Here is a 27,715-nt window from a genome sequence, read left to right as displayed (position 1 = left end):
ACCCGGTTCTCCAGCTCCAGAGGTGGTCTCTCTGAACTCTGCGCTATATCCTCTCCTGATTTCATGCAACTAACATTGGATTGAGTGTAGTTGCATGATTCCAAATGTTTGGTAACAAACCTGCCTAGGTTCGGAGAAGCCATTATGTAGTTGGACCACTTGTGTTGACCAGTGTCCACTACATATCTAGAGATGGCTTCCCCACCCTTGCAGAGTACAGAAATTGGCTTCGAGTCTGTAGGGGCATCCTGTTCTTGCAGGGGTACCCACACACTTAGACATGCACCCTGCCCTTGGGCTGAAAGGCCTACCAGAGCGGTGACTTACAATGTCTAAGTGAAGTGGTCAGGTTTGGTGGTGGAAGGGTGCATACACCATTTCACTTAGCCTGCCATGGCAGGCTTGCAGTCACAGTTTACATGTACTTCCATAGGCGGGATAATACATGCTGCATCCCATGGGGGACCCCTGGTGTAGCAGTGCCCTGGGTATCTGAGTACCATAAACTAGGGACTTACATAGATGCACCAGTATGCAAATTGTGGGTGTAAGACGTTTACCTGCAACCAAATTTAGGGGAGAGAGCACTGTCACTGGGGTTCTGGTTAGCAGGATCCCAGTGAACTACAGTCTCAACACACTGACATCAGGCAAAACGTGTGGGTAACCATGCTAGAAAGATGGCACTTTCCTACAGCTATGGACTAATATTACAAAATATTAAGTGCAGCATAGTTCGATTGGATGCCCTGAAGGAGTCAGACGTTATTGCAGAAAGTTATGATGGTTATAGAATAGACTTTGAAGGGTACCAAGAAGTGGAAATTGAGTTTAGTGGTAGGGTTGCTTAAATAGGATTTATGTGGCTACTAAAGACGTTAATTTTTTGGGTTGGCGAGATCAATGGAAATTGGTGATCATTCTTAATCCAAGAAGCAAAGAACCTATATTGATAGTTTTGGACGGTGTGAGTAAAGATGGAGTGATCCAGCAGTTTCCCAGGGTATTTGCAGAGAGATTGGGAAAGTTAATAGGTTTTAGTCATAAAATCAAGGTGAAAAATTGTGCTATTCCTGTGAAGAAGAAGCTACGTGGTGTGCCAATATTTGAGTAAGGAGTTAAAGAAAATATTGGAGAGTCTGGTTAATGAAGATATAATTGAGGCAGTAGAATCATCAGAGTGGGTTTCCTCCATTGTCTTGACTTGCAGGGCTGTCAAAGGCCTTAGGTGATGTGTGGACTTGGCGCCCCCACCCCCCCACCAACCCCTAGCTCTCCCAAGGTTTATTCCAGTTTATAAGGATGCCTTTTGGCATAGCCCCTGTGGCATCAGTGTTTCAGAGGATAATGTTTCACATTTTCAAGGACTTGGACACATTTGTGAAATATTTCCTGGACAACATCCTCATATTTTCCAGGATTGAGGAAGAACACATGGAACATGTGCTGGTAGTGCAAAACGCTTGGAGAGTCACGGTCAGACTTAAAGGGGAATAGTGCAAGTTTTTTTGTGATTCAGTGGAGTACTTGGGGCATGCGCTGTATGGAAATGGTGTAGTTCCCAAAAAAATTCTTGGTGGATGCCAATATGAAGGCCAGTGCTCTTGACAATAGGGAGAAACTATTGTCTTTTGCAGGTCTACGTGAAAAAAGCTAGACCCATGTCCAGGTTACAGGAATAAAACCTGTAGGTTGGAGTATTTGCCAGAGAAATTAAGTTATAGATTATCCATATTGCCATGCCCAGATGACTGGAGCGCTGAGGAGCAAAATGAAACTGAGATGATTGCAACAATTAAAGATTTTATGAGTGTGGAATTTCAGAGGATGTTTAGAAAAAATAGATGGATGGCGGTGCAGTGTAACAGCTTTTGAGGAAGTACATGATGGAATGGTGGCCCAAGAAGGAATGTCTCCTCTGAGGTAAGACCGTTTTTAAAAGTGTTTGAGAATTTCGAGATGAGATGTCATTTTCAAAATAGGGAAATGCGTTCTTCCTGGTGCCATGCAGGAAGAGACTGTGAAACTGGCGTATTAAGGGCACCAAGGGATGCCTTTTATGAAAAGACTCATTTGGGCTAATTTTTGGTGCCCCAGTATTAAAATGGTGGACCGATATGAGAGGGAGTGTAATGTGCATGTGAACAGTGACAAAATACGTAAGGTATTTCCTACTCATCTCAAACTGGTGTCATGGCCAAGTTCACTTTGGGAGAAAGTGGCCTTCGATATCTCTGGTCCTTTTAACAGTTTAGACCAGGTATCCATAGGTCATAATTGAGTATTAGTCAAAGTGGCCAGACGTCCAGCAGAAGCCACCTCTTTTGTATTGATTGAGTTCTTTAAAGAGGTGGCATCAAGTATGTCACTACAGCCCTAAGTGAACTACAAGAGGAATGGTCAGATTGAGTACCTGAGCCATATGCTTCAGGATGGTATTAAAATTGTATGTAAGACTGGGACTGAATGCTCGAAGGGAGAGATTATGGATGTATCACATTACTGCCCTTTCGGTTACAGAAGTGAGTCCTTTCCATTTATTGAAGAGAAGGGATCCTGCATCTGAGTAGTGCCCGCAAAGGATTAAAAAAAAGATTACAAAAAAAACAGCTAAGATGTTGGTAAAGTGGCTGAAAGGGTAGAGTAGAAGCAAAGGAAGATGAAAGTGAGGTGGTATGATAAATGGAAAGCAAGAGTACCTACAGTTGTAGTGGCAGATTGGGTGGATGCACATTTGGTCGAGCGGTGAGGGTAGTGAAAGTTAATCATAACATTCTTGTCACTCAAGATGGTAAAGTGTGGAATGTAAGAAGGTTGCTCAAGTGCAAAGGTGTAAGAAATTCTGAGGAAGGTAGTCATGGTGTGGATTGAGGGGTTGGTGTGAACAGTTTCCTATTGCAACAAATGGTGAATCGTCATTTGATGATATTGACAGGGGGCCTCCTTTTGAGGATGAAGCTGTAGCAACACCAGTTTAAAAAAAAAAAAAAAAAAATTGCAGTAAGTCATCTGCCAGCGAGGTGTAATGACTAAGCTTTGTTCTTTACGTAGTTGTGTCCCTTTCTTATGTTTATTGGTTAAGGGGGAAAATGTGTTATGTATAAGCTTTTGTGGAATAACATTTACTTGTAAGTGCAATTAGTGTCCTGTTGTTTCCAAGGTGAAGTTCTAGAACCCTCTGGAGAGCAGTTTTCCAGAGGATTTGTTTCCCACTGTAACAAAAAAATCTCTTTTATAAAACACTTAGCGTTGGAATTGACACTTGGTTAGACCTGTTTGCCACCAACGAGAATGGACAATATCAGTAGTTCTGAGTGCTGGAATTTTCATGGTGGCACTCCCTTGAGGGGAGCTCAGACCTCCTATATTCCTTCCCACCCATACCACTCCTGCCAGAATAAAAAAATAAAAAAAGTCCAGAGCGACCTTGTGCTTCCAGACTGGGTTTTGAGAGTTTGATACCCTGAGCTATTGAGTATGGCCATCAATCTCCCGATCAATCTGCCCCTTAGAGAGGATGTTCTGTCGCAGCAGCAGGGGAGGACTTTTAACTCAAAACCTGTCAACACTCTGCCTTCATGCGTGGAGATTAAGCGATGACAGTTGACAGCTTTCAACCTTCTGCCTGAAGTCTGCAATTTTGTCTTGACAGCCAGACGTGCTTGTGGCAATATGTGCAGAAAAGCAAGTTTACCCTCTTTCTGGTCACCTTTTTCAGGTCCTGGTCTTTAGTCTTTCTCTTGTACAGCAGGGCTCTGCGTTGCGCACCTAAAAGGGCTAACTTTCTGCCATCTCAGCCTTACTGCAGTTGCCAGATGAGCTATTCCTCTTCAGACCCTCTGTTGTAAATACGTTTCTGAAAGGTCTCCCACGTATGTTACCATCCTCACCTTTGATCACACCTTGGTGTACCTCAATCCGATACTTACATTTCTGATTTGTGTTATTTTTGAGCCGCTGCATAACTGTCAACAATGACATCTACTAAGAGGGTCAGTGAGCTCTAGGCCTTGTCATCCAAGCCTCCCTACCTAACCATCTGCCCAGACAAGCTGATTCTTCTCAGTAGAGCGTTTTTTAATGGAAAAGGTTGTCACTCCCTTTCACGCAGGCCAGTTCTGTTTATGCTCCTGCGCATCCCTCTGAGGAGGAGGAGCAACTCTACCGGCTGCACCCAAAAAGAGCATTGTCAATCTACCTTAACTGCACGAACGATTTACGGGTAAACAACCAGCTCTCCATGGGGTATGTGGGAGCCAGGAATGGGAAAACTGTGCAGAGGAGGACCATCTTCCAGTGGATCGTGCTCTGCATTAAAATCTGTTACGCACTGGCAAAGAAACAAACTCCTGAGGGTATGCTTGCTCATTCCACCAGAGCCAAAGCTGCAACCACTGCCTTAGTGAGTGTAGGTCCGGTCCTGGACATCTGCCAGGCAGCAGTGTGTACCTTTCTGCACACGGTTACCAAGCACTACTGCCTGCGCCCGGACAGTCAGGTCCATAGGGATGGACACTCTGCCCGTTAGGTCCTGTAGGACCTTTTAGTATGTAATGTTCGCAGCGCAGCCTCCAGAGAGGTCTTGCTTGACTATCCATTCCATTCTAAGGTAAGGAATCTTCGGCTAAAAGTCTCTACCATACGAACAAGTTACTTGCCTTCGGTAACGCCTTATCTGGTAGAGACTCTTATCTAGCCACTGATTCCTTGCGGACTCACCCATCCTCCCAGGTTTGCAATTCGATCTCTAGCATCAAGGCTGTTTCCCTTTCAGGGCCCTAGTTTTCCACACCAGTGGTCAGTGTTCTTCATAGCAGGCTGCTCCTGGCGTTGAAAATCATTAAAAGAAACTGATGTCAGCACGTTGGGGTGGCAGCTATATAGGCACTGGGAACATCACTTCTGGCTTTGACGACACCATGCGGAGTTAATCAATGCAACCTACCGGTTCACAAGGGTACTGCTCAGGAAAAATTTCTGCATCTAGTATGACGCCTGGGGATAGTTTTCAGGTAAGGAATCTTTGGCTAGATAGTCTACCAGATAAGGTGTTACTGAAGGTAAGTAACTTGTTCTTTAATACACTGGCCACATTGAACATCTGGAGTAGCCACCACACCTTATAAAAAAACAGAGCAAACAAGTCTCAAAGTTTCTTCTGTCTTTAATTTTGCCATTCTGATAAATTACCTTGTTACTGCTGTCGTTTGTTAATTTGCTTTGCAGAAATTGAAATGTTATATTCGTATAAGAACAGCAATATTCAGTCTGTAATTATGTTAAACCTCCAACATAATTAGCGCTCGAGAGTAACACTCCACTTTGTTTATTGCTAACCTCTTTTTTGAAAGCTATGATTCCCCCCCCCCCATTGCTGTCGAGATAACGTAGATCAAAACTATTTGAATTTACAATTCTGTAAGAATAAGGATTTCTTAGAAAACGCACAGGACACCGTAGTCGCAGTAGGTAGGTTAGTTACAATACTGTAATACGAAATATCATCTCCTGCTGCTTTGGAGACAGAAGACCTGTAGGAAGCTGGCCTGGGGTGTGGTGGGCACCTATGGTACTTGCACCTTATTCCAGGTCCAGGTATCCCCTCTAAGTGAAGTGTGGGTAGTGTCTAGAAGCCAGGCTCTCTAGAGGTAGCTATGGATGAGCAACCCAGGCTTATCTAAGAGACATGCAAAGCTCATGCAATACCACTACAGTCACACAGTGCTTACACACAAGAAAGAAAACACTTGGTTGTACAAAAATAACGGTACTTTATTTGTAGCACACAATATCAGAAAATACTAGAGAGGCAGACGTCCAATAGGAGGTACGTAAATACTATATATATACATTAATAAACAGTAAGAGGCATAAAAAGGTTAGAAAACAGTATAAAATAGGAATATGTAATAGTAGCCCTAGGGGAGCCCAATCCAAATACTAAGAAAGTGGAATGCGAACATAGGGCCCACACCTAGATAAGTAAATCATGTAAAGGGGAGCTGGGAGTACTAGGAAACCACACAGGCAAGCAATGGAGTACACCCAGTGAACAGGAGTAAAACACTGGATAACCCCCCCCCCCACCCACCCAAAGCACCCTAAAAGATGAAAAGAAGAAAATGAAGACACCCAGAACAGCTTCAAGAAACCAGCAGTGGAAAACCGAAGATGGAGACCTGTGGAGAGAGGTGACCAGGTCCAGAAGTGTCTTAGGACTCCGGTGGGGGGAGTAGGAGATACTACCCACCCAGAGGTACCTTTTGGAGTTGGACAACAAAGAAGGAAGACAGGTCAACACTGCAGCACAGAAGCCGGAGAAGAGTTCCTGATGCGTGCAAAAGGTGTCCCATGCTGGAAGCTGGATTGCAGATGGGTGTCAGTGAAGGAGTTCCTCCAACAAGCCTTGGCAAAGGCAAACTCGCGGTTGGAGGAAAAGGGGTGCTGCCAGGGACCAGCAATGTCCAGGAGAACTCTACCTAGAAGGGGGAGTCACAGGGGACCCTCCACGTTGCAGAAGGCACACAGGATCAGAGGCAGCACTCACAGGACAGGGACACAGAAGTTACTGTAGCAGCACCACAGAAGTTGCTCCCACTTCGCCGAAGGACCATGCAGAGGTCAAAAAGTTGTAGGAGGGAGGGCTGGGGGGTGGAGCTACACGTCGCCTGAAGTTCCCTTTGGAGGTGAAGTGACAAGCCTTGGCAGCTGCAAAGGACGCGGTGCATGGGGTACTTTCCTGCGTGGAGTGGAAACGACTTACCACCACCAAAGTGCAACATTTGGTAGAGGACCAAAGGTGACTCTCCGGACCCACCACCCATGATGCAGGAGCCACTCCACTCAGGATGAGGGGAGATCCATGCAGCCAGTCGTCGATGCAGCCAGGTACCTGTAGTTACAGGGGAGTGATGCCTTTACCTCAAGGTAGATTCCTTCTTCTCGTGCAGTCTTCTTAGGATGCACCGCCGGGGAAATGTTGCAAAGCTGGCAGGTATTTCCGATACAATGTTGCAGAAGAATCTTCCTCTTGGATCTGCAGCTTGTAGGTTCCGGGGGGTGTCTAATCGCGGTTGCTGAGGCCAGAAGTCGATCCAGAGGTTGCCGAGGAGTCCTCCTGGAGTCTTGCAAGCCGATTCTGAGGATCCACCCCAGAGGAAGACACTATATAGCCCAAAGAGGGGGCTTGGTTACATAACCAGGTAAATACCTATGAGGGTGCCTCTGATGTCACCTGCCTGGCCACTCAGATGCTCCCAGAGTTCCCCTGCCAACCTTGGAATCAAGATGGCAGAACCCAGTGACCCTCTGGAGGAGCTTTGGGCACCATCCCTAGGGTGGTCATGGACAGTGGAGTGCTCACTCCCCTTTCCATTGTCAAGTTTCGCGCCAGAGCAGGTACTGGGGGGTCCCTTGACCGGTGTGGACTGATTCATGCACAGTGGGCACCAAATCTTCCCTTCAAAGCAAAACCTGTGGCTTGGGGAGGTGACCCCTTCCAAGCCGTTCACACCTATTTCCAAAAGGAGAGGGTGTTACCTCCTCTCCCTAAGGAAATCATTTGTTCTGCCTTCCTGGGCTTGATCAGATCAAGCAGCAGGAGGGCAGAAACCCATCTGAGGGGTTGCAGCAGCTGGGCTGCACTGGAAAAGCCTGTAAGACTGGTGGTAGCAATGCTGGGGGTCCTCTAAGGAGCCCCCAGAGTACATGGAATCATACTTCCAATACTTGCAACAGTAGTGGGGTATGATTGCGACACGTTTGATACCAAACATGCCCAGGTTTGGAGTTACCATTATGTAGCTGGACATAGGTAGTGACCTATGTGCAGTACACGTGTAAAATGGCGTCCCCGCAACCACAAAGTCCAGTAAAATGGAACTGGAGTTCATGGGGGCACCTCTGCTAGTGTAGGTGTGCTCTCACACACAGGTACCTGCACCCTGCCCTCTGGGCTGAGAGGACCTACCAATAGGGGTGACTTACAGTGACCTGGTGCAGTGACCTGTAGTGAAACCGGGTGCGTGCACACTGTTCATGCAGGCTGCAATGGCAGACCTGTAGAACCCTTTGCATGTGCTCCCTATGGGTGGTAGAATAACTGCTGCAGCCCATAGGGGTCCCCTCAAACCCCAATGTCCTGGGTACCTAGGTACCATATACTAGGGACTTACATGGGGGCACCAGTATGCCAATTGTGAGAAGCAAAGGTTAGTAGCAACCAAATGTTGAGGAGAGAGCATAATCACTGGATTCCTGGTTAGCAGGATCCCAGTGAACAGTCAAACACACTGACGGGCAAAACAAATGGGGGTAATCATGCCAAGAAAGAAGGCACATTCCTACAGGACTCTTTTAAATGGAACTGGTTGGCAAAGTCTCTATAAACAAGGTTTAAAAATGCTCTCCTGTAATATGGCAGGTAATATGTTAGAAACCATAACATTGCCCTCTTGTCCAGTCTGAAGGATGATATAATTTGCATCCAGGAGACCTAGAGCTCCACTGATTTCACCTGGAAAAATATTTTAGTTTGTTGTCCTGCAAAATCTTCTAAGAAAGGTCATGGAAGCGGGGGGACCTCTATCTTTCTGAGCGCTAATTATGCTTGGTCATGTGTTTGTTTTACACATACAGCAAAGTTAGCTCAGTGTGTTAAAATAACTGGGAATCTATCTGTCTTTGGCTAGTGTTGTGGCATTGCTGGTAAATTTTTATGTTTCTCCAGGATTAAAGAATAATTTATTGTGAAAAACATTTCTAACCATAGTACTGGGGTATATGTAGTTAGAAAATGCAGAAGCATTTTGTATCATTGGTCTTCCAGTCAATAACAATGTAGATGTATGAGGGCCTTTATTGCTTGAATTTTTGAGAAAATAGTTTGTATGATTTTAATGGCAGAAAAAGCAATATTTGAGAACAAATAACCCAGTTATTGTTACCTCTTTTGAGAACTCTAAACGTCAAGAAATGTAGAGAGTCTTTGGCCCAACTACAGTTGCTCCAGGATGATTTAGTATACACAACAGCATATAGATTTATTTCCTCTTGTTTAATGTAGGAGACCTTTAGGGAAATTAGAGTAATATATTGCCTGAATGCTCATGTTTTTAAGGATCTATTGACTATCAGCCCCCGTTTTAATTTTTTAACCTAAAAGTTCTTAAAATGTTTTATATGGGGGTATCGTATTCTACTATATGATGGATTATTTGCTGACGTATGATCTTCCAGCTGGGCCAGTGAGAATTGGGAAGGAATATAATTGTCCTAGAATAAGTGACTTTTAGGCTTTGGACCGATCTTCTTTTGACTAGTCGCTGGAGAGCAAATAAGAATAGATAGTGTTTGTATGAAGCATCCTTTTATTTTTTGACTGCTTGATATTTATTTGCTCAAATTCCTGACTCTTTTTTGTAGCTGGTTAATGCACTTTACTAGTTGATATGCGTGTAATTATGGTTATTGTAAACTGAATGAAGCTTTTAAGCAACAACAGTATTCCAACTCAGCATACTTCTAGTTGTAATACAGGCTCTTCTGTACTTGATTGTATAATTTTATTTTACATCACATCAGGGCTTTTGTCTAATTTTTGGGTTATAGATAGTGACCACAAGAGTTTATTGTTCTGTATTGATTTATCAGCTGCTGCAATTGCCTCTTGGAATCCAGTCCCTGTTTCCATGACTAAATCTAATGGGCGCTCTTATAGGAATGCTAGGAAAGTTGTTGCTCTAAGTACTGAGCTTAGAAATGTTATTGAAGAAGTACCAAGCCCAACTAAAAATCATTTACAGTTTGAATTTTGTGTGAAAAGATTTGTGGGAGAGAAAATAATCGATCTAAACATAAACCCTTTAAAAATCCCACCTGCTTATGTGTGAATTGTCTAGGGAAATGAACAGCCTGATTAGGTGCCAGGTCCTGTTATTTTCTACTGAGGGGACAATAATTAGCTAAACAAACTTAAGGGAGGTGAAAAAAACCTAATCAACCTTTAAGCCAATGATGTGATCCAGGCCATCTCAGATCTTTTGACCTCCCTGTCCCTGCTCTGGTCACAGAACTCCAGACTTTTGGAACCCTTTCTGGCTTCACGGTCAGTGTACAAAAAATACTAATTTGGAACCCCATACGCATCTCATCTACAGAATTTAACGAATTGACATGCCTCACCTACTTGAAACTACTGCAATTGCTGCCTGTCCCTGCTGACCCATACACCCTTTTAGCCACTCTGAGATACCGCCTCTACCCCCAGTTGACCTCACATGACTGACCCTCAATGCCCATCAGTAACTTACACCTTCAGAAGGAACAGGGGGTTAGGGGCTTGTTTTTGGGGTATGTTGCCTTTTATATTGGTTGCTTGTTTGAGTTTTGCTGCCAGCCCAAGGGTTGTAGGCATAAGCTGTGTCCAACTTCTTCCTTAACGACATCAAGTTGCTGGCTCCTCGTGGTTGTAGGCTTTTTAGCTGTATACCACCCCTTTTGTTCTGCAACTCTAATAATAAAAATAATTGATCTCTGAAGTAAATAAAGAATAGAGAAAGAGCTCTACCTAAACAATGTTTTGTCAACCAAAAATGGATTGCCTTTAGGGAGGTTGTGGTTTCCAAGAATGCTAGGAGGATCTGTAATCTGCTTGTTGAACATCTACAAGTATGTTTGTCTGTTAAGGCGATTCTGGCAATTGACCAAGCTGGCTTCAGGGCTAACTTCTCTACATTAAGTAAAATTACAATAGTTCAATATTTTTAATTAAAATAATAAACAGGGACAAGAGGGCAGTTTGTCATACCTTGTTTACTGATATTTCCCCCCACCACATTTGACCATGTAGACAGGCACATCCTGTTAAAAAGCTTTCTTGCGTAGGGACTCTGCAGTCGTTGTCTAATTGTGGACTTCTTAATTCTAGTTGGTATCAAGTCATTTTAGATAAAGATCAGGGTTGGTCTTCTAAAATTACAACAAATAATGGACTAAAATTAGGTGGTTTGTTGGCCCTCCTTTTATTTTCCCTCTATACAGCTGATTTACCAGTCACACTTTCGTAAGTTAGTGGAAATGCCTGTAGGGTGGGTGACCAAAAGTTGACCAGTGGACTGCATGCTGGCAATATTGTAATTTTTCATCTGACCCATAAAGATCTCTAAAAGAGATTGAATAGTCCCAAAGGTCTTGTTGATTTAATAATTAGCACGCTTAAAAGTAAACTTTTAGTATTTAAGGGAAAAAACAAAATGATCATAGTACTTGGGTAATGACAAACTAAAAGTTGCTAAATAATGAGTATAACTAGGAAAATATTTAGCTTTAGCTATAACACTCATGGATGTAGACCTGTTTCCTCATTATCATTCCTGCACCATTCAGAAATTCCACTTACCATTCTTTATGCATTGGAGACAATCGATGTAACAAGTTGGTCCATTATGGATACCACTATAGGAAAAAACGTTCGTAAAATATGAAATTTGATAACACTTCCTTCAGTTTATGCAATGTATTCAGTCTGACTATGCTTATGTGCTGGCCTTAGTAGCAGTCTTGCATTGTGGGTTGTGCTTGATGCACTCTGAGAACTACCTGAGGTAATTATTGTCGTGAGAAATGTTTGTGAAGCACAGACCAGGCAGTATCTTCCACAGAAATGTCCTTGTTGTTTTAAATTTATCTGTTGGAAACTTCTAGCCGCATATTCCTTACCTTAGAATGTTCCCCAGGTGTCAGACTGGATCCGTAATATCTTGAACATTGCCTTTGCCTGCTTGTGGGTCGCGCTGAATGTGATACACGCAGTGCCTACATACATGCACCTCCAGCACCTTACATTAATTATTTTCTTTCTATCCCATCAGCACAGATTCGGAGAGCGTTATCTCAGTCCATTTTGTGGACTATTTTTTTTCCCAGTGTTTCTCAACCCTTTCTGATTTTTTTTGCTCCCAGTATAAATAGGGATGTTCCCAAAATACATGTGGGGTTTAAACCCTGTGATTCCTGTCACAGACATATATCTGTGATAGACCCCCACTTGATTTTTCTCTGGAGCTGGGCCTTGAGCCCAAAGCCTGCTCCTAGTTCTGCACCATGAATCCAAAGGCTATTCGGGAGTGTTCTCTGAAGCTTCTCTTCACACAACGCCAGTCAACTCTGTGCCTCAACCGAGACGGAGCAACCACCTCCTAATTAAGAGTTTTACCAACACATGCACCCCGTATTTGGGTGAGCCGGCCCCTCTGGAATACCTTCAGGACTCAAGGTTTGAGCCGTTACCCCACAGTGGTTTCTGCCAGATACAAATTAAGCAGAACTACTAATTTGTGGTTTGCTAATGAGTAACTTCCTTTCATCCAAAGATTCAATGCAGAGTACTTGATGGCCTTTGAATGAGCATCACCTGTTTGCCAAGCATGTCAACGACATCCCTAAAAAAGTGAAAGCATCCAGCACAGATGTGCAGTAGAATTCAATTCCTGGCCATGGTGGGTGCCAAGGAAGGAGTATCATATTTCATCTTCACGTCTTAAAGCTAGAAGGTTTCAGACTCTTAATTTCTTTTCTTTTGAACTACCTCCAAAGCCTGAGAATGCAATGTTTTTGAGATTCTTCCTCATTCAAGAAATCAGCCAATGGTGCCCTCTTTTAAATCTATAGTGCAGAGCAAAATATTCTTTCTCCTGAATATAGGAAAAAGGTAATCCAATCCATCAGTGGTGGGGAAAAAACGGTAATGCAGTCAATCTCAGCTGTGGTAAAGAAATCCTTGCCTTCATTGACCTGGAAAACACTTTAATATCCCAGACATATTCAACTCTGCAAGAATCTGTGATTAATGGTGAATGGTCAGTATTACCATTTCACAGTGTTACTTTTTGAATTCAGGTTAGGTCCTTGAGTTTTAACTAGGTGTCTGGGTGCAGTGATGGCAAATGTCTTCCTTACAGTCATTCAGTTTTGGTGCTAGTTTGCCCCCCGCAGCCATGCAATGTTTCACTTGCCCACCATTAATCCAAATGCCGTCTTTATCTGATCCATAGGGGTGAGGTCAGTTGGTTTCCAAGTATTCGAAAGGCACCATTTCACCAAGGTCTCCATGTGCCTCCCACAATTATTTAAACTAGTAACTGCTCGTTCCCAGTAGCGCTGAATTACCGTGCAACTTAATATAATTTGGGAAAACGTTCCTATTTGACCTCAGTGCCTAGCTTGCAGTGCAGTCGTTGCCCTTCCCATCTGTACTGTAGTAGTGCATGCATAATAACATTGGTGTAAAAATTTTAGTTGCACTAGGTGGAACCTAGACCTTATGGCCTTCTCCCTAGGGGACGGCAAGGCATCAGGCAATATCTTGCTCCCAGTGCTCCCGTAGATGGGCTAGGGTATTGCATGAGTTATTGATCCAATTTATTGTGAGGGAGATAGCCTTTTTGGGCGTGTGATCATCCAAAAACCTATCCTCGAGCGGTTGGAGTTCAGCAAGATCCTTACCCTTGGTCAATGGCCTTTGCAATGTGTGACGTATTTGCAGGTAACGGTAGGTTTCAGTGGGCGCTAGTTGATATTCGCTTGATAGCCTGGATAGATCATTAAGGTTGCATTTGCCAAAGCCCTTCTGTGTAGATAGTGTGCCCAGCTGTGCAGTGTCCCACGGAGGAGTGGCCTTCGGAATTCTGCCTCGCCAGCCCATAGCATTCAGTGATGTGTGCCAGAGGGTAAGTGTGACTGCAGTAGGTATCAAGAAGAATGTGGTATGCTTCCCTCAATAAATGGCCCTGAGGTAATCTCCTGGTTGCATGACCATTCTATCCTTTCGCCTTTTGATAAGCTGGTTCCTCCGTGGGGAGATGAACCAATTGTTGGTGACACGTTGCCCCGCCCAGTAATGCTCTAGTATGTCGGGAAGGGCAATGCCACTGTCGTAGCAGCCCTTTTCCGTTTTTTAAAAGCTATCTCTGCGGGGTCCCCATCCAAGAGTAGTGTGCAAGTTTTCACATTCCACCACCTGAAAATAGGATGACGGGCTGGGTAGGGTGTGGTATGAAGTGTGTATAGAAAATGGGTAGTGCCATCTGTAGGAAGCTGGCCTGGTGTGTGGTGAGCACCTATGGTGTTATCAGCTTATACCAGGTCAAGGTACCCCTATTAGTGAGGTGTAGGCAGTGTCTAGGAAGCCAGGGTTCTCGAGAGGTAGCTGTGGATGAGCAGCCAAGGCTTACCTAGGAGACATGCAAAGCTTATGCAATGCCATTATAGTCCCACAGCACTTAAACACATGGAAGAACCAGTGTTAAAAAAACTGTTTTATTATAGTAAAACAAATACTAGAATACTGAATAGGCAATCTCCCACCTGGAGGTAAAAAGAACACTATAATATACACATTATCAACCCGTAAATAGCATAGAAAGCAGTAGGCATTGGTGAAAGCAATAGCAAATAGTGAGGGACCTAGGGGAGGGCCAAAAAATATACTAAAATAGTGGAATGCGAAAGGCAGTCCCCTACCCCAGGAAGTGGAATCAGTAGAAGGGAGCTGGAGAAACTAGGTTACCAAGAGGTGGGTACCAGAGTGACCCCCAGCGACTGGGAGAGGAGAGGTAAGTACATGGCTTTCCCCAAAACCAACAGGAGTACTTTGGAAAACGATTATGCAAGACCCAGCCAAGACTGGAAGAACCCAAAGGTGGATCCTGACAGAGGAGGACCTGCAAATGAAGGGAACCAAAATCAGATGTGTTGGAGTGTCCGCTTGTGGCAGGAGCCACTACCCATCTTTCTGTGGATGCAGGTCCTGGTCGACAGTGGACGAAGATCAGCAGTACAGCACAAGAGCTGAAGAGAAGTTCCAGGAGTGATGCAAGTGCCTTCCCCCGTTGGTTGTCGAGATGCAGTAGGTCAGTGGTGCTGGAAAACCACCAACAAGCCTTGGCAAATGCAGGAGACTGAGAAAAAGGTTTGCAAGGTCCACCCAAGAAGGGGAGTCCGGGGTGATCCTCAACAGCTGGAAGAGTCACAAGAAGAGAGGGCAGCCCCCACAGGCAACCCACTGGCAGCGGGCACAGGAGTTGCAGTGAGGCCCACTTAGCACACCTGAAGAGGAGTCCCACGTCGTTGGAGCAGCAGGCAGTAGACTGTGCTTTGCAGGTAGGAATGCTGGGGGCCAGGGCTGCACGAGGCCTGAATATCACTTGGAGGTGGAAAAAACAAGCCTTAGTAGCTGCAAGAGTCGCGGTGCACAGGGGTACTGGCCTGCAAGTAGAGGCAAGGGCTTACCATCTCTTAAGTTGGACGGCTGGTAGAGAGGACCAAGGGGACCACTCCAGACCACCACCTGTGATGCATGATCCACACAGTTCCGGAGGACAGAAGATTCACGCAGCCGGACGTCGTCGTAGTTGGTGCCTGCAGATGTAGGGGAGATTCCTTCTTACTTCTTGTGCAGGCTGAAGACTTGTTGCCCTCATAGGATGCACAGTCGCTTAAATGTTGCCGGAAGGAGCTGGAGAAACAATGTTGCAGAGTGGAGTTGTCGCTAAAGTTGCAGTGTCTCGGTTGCTGGAGCATCCAATTGCAGTCCCAGTGGCCAGAAGATGAAGTAAACGATGCAAGGGAGTCCTGGTGGAGTCTTCCACGTCGAATCTGAGGGCCCACCCAAGAGGGAGACCCTAAATAGCCCAGGAAGGGGAATTGGTCATCTAGAAGGGTGACCACCTATCAGGAGGGGACTGTGACATCACCTACCTGTCCTGGCCACTCATTTGCTCCCAGGGGCCTCACTCCACCTTGGATTCAATATGTTAGTCTGGGCACCACCCCTGGGGTGGTAATGGACAGGGGAGTGGTAACTCCCCTTTCCTTTCTCCAGTTTTGCACCAGAGCAGGGACGGGGGTCCTTGGACTGTTGCAAACCGGTTTATGCAAGGAAGGCACCAAATGTGCCCTTCAAAGCACCAGGCAAGGGTGCCCTCACACACAGGTACCTGCACCCTGCCCTCTGGGCTAGGAGGGCCTACCATAGGGATGACTTACTACATGGTTCAGTGACCTGTAGTGAAAGGGTGCATGCACCTTTTCACGCAGGCTGCAATGGCAGGCCTGCAGGCACATTTTGCATGGGCTCCCATGGGTGGCACAATACATGCTGGAGCCTGTTGGGGAACCCCTGGTGCCCCAGTGCCTTGGGTACCTAAATACCATATACTAGGGACTTATATGGGGGCACCAGTATGCCAATTGTGGGGTGTGCAAAGTCCTAGGCAACTACATTTAGAGGGAGAGAGCACAAACACTGGGGTCCTGGTTAGCAGGATCTGAGTGAAAACAGTCAAAGCATACTGACCGGAGGGAAAAAGTAGGGGTAACATGCCAGAAATTGTGACTTTACTACACCATAATTTTAAATAAAGCGGCTTTATCTAGAAGCAACAGTGAAAGGGTTCACCAATGCTGGGCATCTCTCCGCAGGCGAGCAAGTGGTGGCTCCAAACTGTGAGTGTGGATGACACCTGGGTCTCTAGCAATATAGATAGCTAAATAGTGAAACCTGTTCGTGGCAATGTGAGCTGCAGTGTCACTGTGCATGTCCGTATAGAAGATAAATCAGTAATGTATTCCAGTTAATTGTGGAACCAGAACATCTACAGTACAGAGTGAATATATGCATTATTATCGAAGTGTACAGACCGAGTTTGAAACATATATAATAAAAATCATCTGCATACAGGGGAGATCCTGTCCTTTCAGATTTCAGTCCACCATAGCCCTCTTACTAGAGGGTCGCTCCTAATCCAGGCTGCCAAGACCAGGGCAAAGCTCAAGGGGGAGAGTGGGCAATCCAGTCTTGAGCTACTTTGGAACCGAAACACAGAGGATGTGCCACTGTTTACCGTTACTTGGACCAGGGGAGCAGTGTAAAGGAGCTGTTCACATGTCATGAAGTTTGGGCCAGAGTTCAGTTTGGCCAGTACCTTGGACAGGAATGGCCACTCAATCATGTCAAAAGCCATTTGTGCATCTAGCTAGAGCGCATGGGCATCTTCACGGATCTCAGCTACACGACCCAGGACACCATGAAGGCACAGTAGATTAAGAGAAGTATTTATCCTCGGCATGAAGCCATATTGGTCTGGATGAGCCAATGTCCAGATCACCTGAACTAGCCGAGATACTCATCTCAATTATTACCTCATAAAGGCTCCTTTGTGTCAATGGGCTACTATAGAAGTTCAAATGACACTGGTCCTGCTAAGCAAGTGGGTCTGATCCTCAACAACAAGAAGTCCGTTCCCACTTCTGGTGGACAATTCTTATTCTTTGGAATCCCTTCTTCCCGAATATCCTAAAAGTCTAGCCATCCTAACAGTGCTGCTAAAAAAAAATTAATTGGTTTTGCGTAAAAGTACACGTGGAGCATATCATGAGCTGTTAATGCAAAGTTGTCCTAGGAATGATGCCATGCATTACATTAGTTCCACAATGCCTTATGCATATGTGGCCACTGCAGGAACAGCTTGATCAGCAGTGGCAGCAACCCTCGGACGAGGAGAATGCACAGTATCTTATAATCATCCAAAGCAAACTGGTACTGGCATGGTGGAAAGACTTTCGGCATCTTTGTGTGGGAAAGATCTTTATTCAAGGCACTCACCTCACTATGGATGTAAAAGTGTGGTATTTATGTCTGCAGGCATATCTGCAAGTGGACTCTGGATAGAAAAGGACTACTGGGAAGAAGGTAAGGTCCCACTATATGAGTGAAGTTCTTGAAGTCTGATTGCCTTGGATTCAGTGACGTTCCTGGAAAGACTACAAGAAGAACCTTTGTTGCTCCAATTTGAGTTCCATTTTAGACAAGTGACAAAATAGGTCCCAAAGATAAGCAGAAGCTCAGCCAACACATGTTTCGCCCCACAGGCGCATACGCCAGGGCTTTCTCAAGGCTGAAAAAGAGAAATGACATAAGACAAGGGACTATAGTATAATTATATTGAAAAGGGTTATAAAGAAAGAAACACCGAAAAAGTGGAAACCCAAAGTCCGTGAGGAGGTTTGTGCAACTCAAAACATAATTCTTCATTCCAAGAAAAACTTTTTCCTAGTGATTGGTGATCCTAGAAATTGAAAAGTGAAAAAATTAAAAGGAAAAAAGTAATTACAAATGCTGTTGCATGTGTCCTTGCAAACCGAAAATTATAAAAGAGGATGAAAGACGTGCAGAAATAACCTAAGAATTATTATAGAAGGTGTAGCCGAAAAAATAAAAGTATGAGACAAGTAGTAATCTAAGAACAGTATTTATGGTGCTGATACTGACTTATAAAGAGAGAATGGGAGAGTGATTTAATTGTGCTAATTAGTATTACACAGAAAATAGACAGTGTAATAAGGAAAAGATTTATGACAAAACAAGTAAATGCAACATACCATACTATGTAAACTAAATTCGGCTAGCAAAACAATCAGTTGTATGAACACTATTTCAATAGATAGTCTGCAAAATAAATATATAGGATCGACATGTAACGTTTTGTAAAATTGGAAGTACCGTAGGTAGTCAAAGGTAAATGCCATTGGGAAAAACAATCAAGGTAATAGTGCAATGACATACTAAGAAATGGTATCTATTTTATAAGGGATACGAAAGACTTGGAAAGTACCCGCTTAGCCCAGGTATGGGTAGACACTCACAAGGGAATGCTTTACAAGTATACAAATCATAGCAAACAACGATAATATTTTGTGGCTTGGACCCTTTTTTTTTTTTTTTTTTTTGGAGCAGCATCTGGATAGAAGAAGGACTGCATATCAATATTCTAGAACTCTTGAGTGGTTGACAGCCCTCTGAAAGCTGCCTTACTACGCAGCTTGAACTAGGAAGTCCTTATAGGCAGCACAAAGCTTGTTACTTCGTTGTTCAACATAGAAGGTTGCTCTCAGGACATGTTCCGGTTTTCCAAAATGTGGGGTTGAACACTGTAAGTAGATGCAGCTCTGAATAGCATGATTGGGACCTAGATACAAGACAGCTTCACATTCTTTCAGAAGTGTGGGATAGGTTTTGTGGTAACAAAGTTCCAAATCTAGTCCTTCTAGAGTAAGTAGTCGTATCCCGGAGATCTGTGGCTGTCTTGTTCGATTCCTTGTTTGAGAACTTATGTCTATGCTTGTTTCTACAGATTACACTTATTCTGAGGGTTCTGCATAAAACTCAAGACATAGCTTTGCAAGCTGGTTTTGATTGATCCTTTTTAGGTCAGACAGGTTTGATTGGCAGTCCTCTGTCAGTGGATACTGCAGTTTGCTTCAAAGTAGATGCCTGCCTTCTCCTATAGAGCCAGGGCCAAATTGTGCACCACAGTTCATTGCGTCTTCACTTAACTATTTGATCAATTCAGATATAGAATTTGGTTCACCTTCCCGAATATGTCGTCATTGAGGGTAACTTCCACAACTAAGGCTTATCAGCTGAAGTGGAAGTGTTTTTGCATGTTGGCAGCTAATCACCACTGGCTGTTATCCCTCATGAAAGCTTCCCTTACTTTTGCATTCAGTAGAATTTAGTCTTAAGCGTTTTCCTATTACAGTTCATCCAGCTATCATCTCTCCAAGAATCTCAGGACCACTAGTTCACTCTTTTTATCTTCCACAAAGCTGTACAAGAATTTGAGAGAACGTTTTTGCACTGTCTTACTTTGGCCAAAAACCATCAGTTCAGCACTTTCCTTGTTACCTTCGTAAACACCCCTAGCAAGCTCATTCGCACACCTCTCCTGTTGTCCTCCAAGCTAGCTTTCTCTCTGCATTCCATTCAACCATCTATTTGAAAAGAGCCGAGTAGCATTATCCACCAACCCTCTTTCCATTCCTTATTCCCTTTCATTGTTTCACCTTGGGAAGAAGACTCACCCATAAGCGTATTCCTCAAATCTGTTCTCCAACAGAGAACTCCATGCACTCCTTGGACATTAATCAATGCTTGAAATTCTAAATCAACAAATCAGATCAGCTCATCTCCTTTGGCAACTCTAGTAATGGCTGTCCTCTTTAAAGTCAGCATATTGCCACGTGGATCACAACATGCGTACCAGGCCAAGGCTATCAGACTTCCATTACTCAGAATAAGGGCCCACTGCACCGGAGGCAGAGCAGCTCTGCTGCGCTGGTTGAGGGAGTGCCTCTTTAGTAGATCAATGTGGTTGCAATGTGGGCCAGCATCCATGCTTTCACTAAGCATTACTGCCTCGATCTTCATTCAAAATCCAAAACAGCAATTGGAGAGGCAGTGCTGCGTGACCTGTTTTATTAAGGTGAGCATAATTTCCGCCTTGCGCATATCAGCGGTTTGTCTTCCTTAATTATTATTTACCCATTCAATTCTAAATGACTGATCCTATCCTGTAGAAGAGTAATTACCTGTAGCTAGAGTTCTATAGCTTTTGCATCTTTCGGTGCACGTGACACACTCTGCCCTCATAAGGCTACACATCAATTCTCATTACAAGGCTTGGAAATCTGACAGTAGGAAACACTGTCTGGAATTTGTCCACCTCCCTGTCCATTGTTGGGGGTGATAAAATATGATGGATTGATGGCAAATGGTTTGTAGCTTTGCCAGTGTTACTAGAGTATTTGTGTAGACTGTTGTGGTAACAGTGATTATTGAGGATTACCAGTCTAGCACCCACCAAAGTTTGAGCATCTGAATATATGAAAGATCCCAATGATGGAGAATAGTAGTAACTTTTAAATACTTTGCCTCCTTTTCACTCCGATGGTAACTGAAATAACCTCCCTCAGCAGGAGCTATTTCGCAGACAGGGACCTGCTTTTTATGCCAGAAGGTAAAAAAAAAAGCCATTGTAGTCTGACTTCGCTCACCTTAGCACCATTAATTCTGGGTACTCTAGTCTGCTGATTGCATCTCCATTCTAAAGGAGACAAACCAGCCTTTCATTAGAAAAATCTCATGTTTTCAGCTAGAAACAATTTTGGGCATGAAAGCCGACAATGCACTTCACCTATTGAAATGTGGGCTGCATTTCAGCAGATACACGTAAGAGTCCATTTGTCATCTGTGACAGCTTACAATACGGACCCTCTTTAGCTACCGTACTTACTGGTGTATCATATTAGTTTTAAACACTCTCTTTGATAAGTTTTCAGTTGAGAGCATCTTGAACATCCAAGATCAAGGACACTTTCTCAAAGTTATTGTGACTGGCTTTCAAGCACGTGTGTCTCCTGGTGAGGATATAAGAAGCCACTTCGATAGAATCCCTCCCACCATAATAGAATAGTTGTAGCATGAGAACTGATAGTTAGCTGCAGGTTAAAAGTTGGGTGAGGATTCTCATACTTGTAAAATATCATTCAGATGCAATTGTTTCTAAAAATGCAGACCTCCGAAGACAACCTGTTAGAGCTGCCTTTATGCAAAATCTGTTTTCTTTATTTGTTTAGGCACTCTGGTGATGTGTTTAATTTCATTGAAGATGCTGAAGATAGCGATGAAGAGGATCAGGAAGACATGATTGAGGACCTTCGTGATGGGAAAGACAAGCATCCCATGAATAAAAAACATAAAGTAATGCCCTTTCTGTTTTGTGGTTTTAACTTTACTTTACTATGTTGCTACTCCAACTTAGTTCTCAGGAAAGCTCTTTCAGTGCTGTATTTAGTTGTTCTGTGCTTCACTTTTGTCATTTGCCTGCTGGACTTTATAGCTAAATGTTCATATCTCTACTTTTTAAATTAGATTTCTTTTAAAATCTTATTATGAATAAGGTAACGTAACAAAATGTGACTTGTACTACATTTGACCTTCAAGATATTAATTTTCTTAGTATTTTACACAAAAACAGAGTAAGAGCTTAGAGGGGAGTCACTGATATAGCTGCCTGCCCATTCTGTTGGTCGTGGGTGAAGCATTAGCTCTCCTTCATGGGATCGCCATTAATAGTTAAAAGCTCTGACATGTCCTGTCCAGGATGGAATCCCAGCGCTATTTCTTCATTTTTCATTAGAGAAGTCACATTTTCAAATTAAACAAAATACTAGCCTTTTTAGAAGGATGTGTTGGCCAAATCTGTTAATTTTCTTTATTAACTTGAACAAATATTTTACATTTTAAAATGTACTAGGTAAACCAGTTGGCTGGAAAAAACCTCTTTCACAACCCTTGTTTAAAGGAAATGATGGAAAAGACCTAGGGTGCTTCAGTCACGTTGGCCGCAGCCCTGTAAGATGGGAAAATGGACAACATGGCTTTAAGGACACCAAAGTCTTCAGTACCTCATTATGCTTTACCAGTGGCAGTTGCGTAGTTTTTTTTTTTTATTGATTTCTTTTTTTTTAACACATTTTTTCTCCAGGAAATCTTTTGAAACATTATTTAAAATCATCATTTCACCCAATTTTCTTTGGTGTTCAGAGTGTTTGTTCTGTTTTCTGACAGTAAATATTTTTCTGCTTCTTCAAAAGTACCATCCGTTTTTTGTGAAGTGCCCTTCGTGTGGCAGAAAAATTGTACAATCCTCATGATCCCAGTATTGCCTACTGGGGTGTCATCTTCCTCGCAAGTGCCAGCACTGGTGGAAATTTTCAAAGCTCACTCTGAAGGACAGAAAAAATCAGGCTTCATAGACTTTAGGACTGTCAGACTTCAGAATATTTTTTTCTAACAAGATATATATATCTACATATATATATATTTATAATTATATATATATATATATATATCGTAGCAATATGTGCTACAATAGGAACAATTGTTATTTTAATAGCCTATCTACATCCTTTTCTTTAAAAAAGGACCAAAGTTCACTTTAACCAATCAGATGAGAGCACCCTCTAGAACCTTCCTCAGATTTTTTTTTTAACGCACGTCGTGTGGAAGGTGTCTCCTTGAGCTCTGCTCAACCCTCTTTTCCTCAGAGTTAATCCAGAAGCATTCCATCACAGAAGGTATTATTTCATTTTCTGCTTACCCCAGATTGGTGAAGATGTCTCATAAATCTAAAAAAAGGACTCTTAAGAGATTGTGAAAAATGGGGGAAGAAAAGGCTCCACTCAGAAGATCCTCATAAGAAGTGCATTTATTGCCTTTATCCAGACCACAAGGTAAAGGATTGTAATTTTGTCATACTTTTTCTCGGAAAACTTTGAAGGTTAGGGAAGGTAGGCTCTTAATGTGGCTCCAGAAGTTGAAGTCTAAACAATATCCATTGTTAGACGATGACAGTGAGGTCTCTTCTTACACCTCAACTTCTAGTAAAAGAAAACGAAAGGAAACAAAGCGTTCCTCAGAGCCACCATCAAGTCAGTAAAAAAAAAAAAAAAAAAAGAAATATTGACATTGACTGTGAAACTGGTCATAAGGCTCATCATTCGACCTCTAAACATAAAAGGCCTATTTCCAATAGGAGATCGGAGCCTACTACTCCTTCCCAGAGTCATCTTGTACAGTCGACAACAAAAACAACCTAAGAAAAAATACCGTTGATGACAACACTGTCGACTGCATCAATGACTGTGACGTTGACATTCACTACTGCCAGGTCTCAGTTAATTGTTACATCGTCACCGCTTTCGTCAACCACAAGTGTGACTACAAAAGTTCTGAAGTGTTCATTGACGGAGATTCCATTGTCGACAACTTTCTTGAATTTCCCCTTATTAGATACTACAAAGCCATCAACAAACACCGTGGACGAAGGCACTGCCGACAAATGCACTGTTTTTTAGGGCAAAGGCGACATACACACCATCGGCGGAGACTCCATTGATGGGGAGGGAATAGGCAGCGTCGACGACTCCACGATTGCCTGAAAAAACATTTCCTCCAATGTCATTAATAACTATAAAGTGAAAAATCTTACCTGAGCATACTTCCCCAAGCAAAATACTACCTTACCCACCTGTACACCTCTTAGATGAGGACGAAGAATCGGACGATGAAGGCCCTTTTGGTGTGGCTAGTAGCCCAACCCAATTACAGGTAAAATGTCAGGATAATGAAGATGATGACTATGAACAATATCAGTACGGTACTACAGGCGAACACGCTGAACCATTCCAGAAAGAAAATCAAGAACAGTCTATTCCAGTGCCTGCTATCCTGGTATCAAATCTACAATACATGTTGCAGGACTATTATCGTAGATTCCCACCATCAACACCTGCCACACCTATAAGTCAGAGGGCACAAATGGAACGCCTTGTTCAAACACCAACGCAGTTACCACAGCCCATTCAAACACTTCCAACACCAATTACCCATACTCAGAATGTATCACAAAGTATCATCCGGGGAGGAGGCAGAAGAAGGGGAAATAAAAAACAAATTAACTGAGCAAGATGAATGGGACGACTATCTTATTCCCACCTCATCTCCACCTCTGGTGACTCAGGTGGACTTCCCTCCAGAGGACATTGGAGGATTCCATAACCTTATGGACAGAGCAGCAAAAAGGTTTGACTTGCCACTGTTAACAAAGGAGACCAACTGTTTCCTGTATGATTTCAAAGAACCAGCAAAGAAGTCAGTAAGAGCTATTCCAATAATAGACTTTATATGGCAAGAAGGTCTCAAAGCCATGAAAAATCTGGCTGCTGTATCGCCAGTAATCCCACGCCTTGAAAAAAAGTATAAAGCTCCAGACACTTCTCCAGCGTGTCTTATTGGACAAACAAAACCCGATTCAGTGGTATTGCAGGCAGCGCAAAGGTGCTCAAAGAACCTTTTGGCACCAATCTCATCTCCCCCTGATAAAGAAGGTCGTAAGTTGGACAGCATAGGAAAAGGATTTTCAACAATGGCAGCCACTGCTGTAAGAGCTGCAAATTCAATGGCTATATTATCTCATTATGATTGTCAAATGTGGTCCGACTTAGCTCCATACATAGAATTTATGCCGGACAATGAGAAATTGGAAGTGTGCAAGATCTTACAGGAAGGAGAATGCGTTTAGTCAGAAATGATCGATTGTGCACTTGATGTCACCAACACTGGATTCAGACAGATAGCAGGGGCGGCAGTGCTTTGCAGACAGGGATGGCTAAAATCTACTTCCTTCCACCCAGAAATACAAATAAAAATTCTAGACATGCTGTTTGATGTTGAAAATTTGTTTGGCAAGCATGTAGAGGATTCATTACAAACTAAAAAAAAAAACGTACACAGAAACAGCAAAATCCCTGGGAATGCTCCAGTACCGAAAACAACCTTTTCGAGGAGCGAGGGGAATATGAAGTGATTCCTTTCGTGCAGCCTATCAACAGTATAAGCAATATCAGCCGGGACACAGTACCGACCTCACTATCCAAAGCGGACACAATACGGGCAACCTCCGGCAGCTACATATAGACATGGCTCCAGAGGCAAGTTGCCAGCAAGAGGCAGAGATTCTAGAAAAAAATAGAAACAGCACCATGTGCCTCTCAAACATCTCGAGTCTGAGGCAGAATATCACATCATTTTCAACAATAGTCCGCAATAACCTCGGACAAGTGGGTCCTAGATATCATTTCAAAAGGACATTCTTTAGAATTTCTCGAAAAACCTCCATACACTCCACCACCAGGCCTGTCGCCACCTAGACTAAAGCAACTAATGAGGGAAATTTCCAATATGTTAAGAAAAGGAGCGCTAGAGATCATTCCAAAGACTCAAAAGAAAATGGGTTTCTACTCTCGCTTTTTTCTCATTAAAAATTGGCCCCGATACTCAATCTGCTAAAGCTCAACAAATTCCTAAAAAAGCAGACCCTTTGAAAGGTAACTCTTAGAGATACTGCAGCTCCTGAGCAATGGAGACCATATGACATCCATCTATTTACAGGATGCATATTTTCATATCCCAGTACGTCCAAATCATTGCAAATTCCTACGGTGCTAGGTAGCTGGGATCCATTTTCAATTCTAGGTGCTGCCCTTTGGCCTAAAATCGGCTCCCAGAATCCTTACAAAAATGTTGGCCCCGGTAGCAGCACATCTCAGACTGCAGGGAATCTAGGTGTTCCCATATTTAGATGATTGGCTTATAAAAGCTCCCTACGTCGGAGCAGACAGCAGTGACCACAACCACCTGCCTTTCACTATTAAAAAAATGAGGGCTCACAACAAATTACCAAAACTCCCAACTAACACCAACTACAAAGATAAGGATCTTGGGAGCAATCCTAGACACTCTAAAAAAACAAAGCCTATCCTTCCAAAGTCAGACAACTAAAAATCCAGCGGATGGGAAACAAACTCTCCAGAAAATAGTTGTTTCAGTCCGGATCTACAAATCTTTCATGGGCATGATTTCCTCGTGCATCCTTCTGCTCCTGAACTGTTGGCTACATCTAGGGCCGCTGCAGGAACAAATAGACATTCAGTGGCAACAAACACAGAGCTCATTCGAAGATCTCATTCAGATAACACCAATTAGGAGAACAGCGATATTCCGGTGGACTCGGGCAAAAATTTGTCCAAGGGATTGGAATATCTACATCAGATTCACAGCTTCATAATAACAACAGATGCATCATTACAGGGCTGGGGAGCGCATCTCCAGGGCTTACAAATCAGCAGGAGATGGTCAGCAGCGGAGAAAAACCTACACATCAATCAACTGGAACTCTGAGCAATCGCCTTAGCGTTAAAGGCTTTCCTCCCAAAAACAACTCACCCTGCATTCCTTATACGAACAGACAACACCACCAGCATGTTCTACTTGAAAAAGCAGGGAGGATCCCGCTCCTGGGCACTCTCCGCTTAAGAGATATGGAACTGGGTGCTTCACCACTATATAACCATCAGGACAGAACATTTACCAGAAACGTCCAATCTCCTGACAGACTCCTTAGGTAGGAGCATCATTCCTTATCACGAATGGGAGATAGACCAAGAGACCCTGAGGTTTCTATTATATTGCTGGGGCAAACCTCACTTGGATCTATTTATAACGTAGAAGAACAAGAAATGTCAACAAGCTGGCATCCCCAGAAAGGATCTTGGGAGAATGCTTATTTGATACTCTGGTCAGGGATACATGCCTACGCTTTTCCACCAATCCCATTGATCCCAAGGGTAATTGGAAAAATGGGGAAGGAACCTTGCAGAATTCTCCTCATAGCCCCCAGATGGCCCAGACAGTTCTGGTTCACCGAACTACTACTCCTTTCAGAGCAACCTCCAACTCAAGGTAACACCAACTTTGTTGACAATGAGCCAGGGCCTCATACAACATCCAGACCCGACATCACTACACTTGTCAGCATGGATGCTGAATACAGTGAGTTCTCCTTGCTAAATATCCCATCTGAATGTCGAGGCATCCTATCGAAGATGAGAGCAGACTCAACAAACAGAACTTACAAGTTCAAATGGAAACGGTTCTGTCTTTGGTGTGTGTCATCTAACATCCACGCGCTCACAGCTCAGCCACATCAAATTCTCCCATACTTACTTCATCTTGCAAAATCAGGTTTATCTCTCTCCTCAGTTAGAGTGCACCTAGCGGCAATTTCTATATTTTGTCGAACCAGAAATGAGCCATCCTTATGGTCTGCTCGTATTATTAAACAATTCCTCAAAGGTCTCTCTAGAACCTTGCCACCAGTCAGGGAACCTCCACCTCTGTGGTATCTAAACATAGGCCTGGCCCATTGAATGAAACTGCTATTTGAACCAATTCACAGGTCTTGAGATCAAGTAT

General features: G+C 43.5%; 1 protein-coding gene across 2 annotated transcripts in view; it reads left to right on the top strand.

The window, feature by feature from the left end:
* STRN3 (striatin 3) overlaps window positions 1-27,715 on the top strand; it is an 839,725-nt gene that overhangs the window by 239,718 nt on the left and 572,292 nt on the right. For both annotated transcript variants that reach the window (XM_069209060.1, XM_069209059.1), the window contains exon 6: window positions 21,475-21,598. In XM_069209060.1, the coding sequence (XP_069065161.1) occupies window positions 21,475-21,598 (124 nt within the window). The remainder of the gene's footprint in view (window positions 1-21,474; window positions 21,599-27,715) is intronic.

This window comes from Pleurodeles waltl, chromosome 9 (assembly GCF_031143425.1).
Source record: "Pleurodeles waltl isolate 20211129_DDA chromosome 9, aPleWal1.hap1.20221129, whole genome shotgun sequence".
Classification (NCBI taxonomy): domain Eukaryota; kingdom Metazoa; phylum Chordata; class Amphibia; order Caudata; family Salamandridae; genus Pleurodeles; species Pleurodeles waltl.
This window is presented reverse-complemented; position numbering and strand designations above follow the sequence as displayed.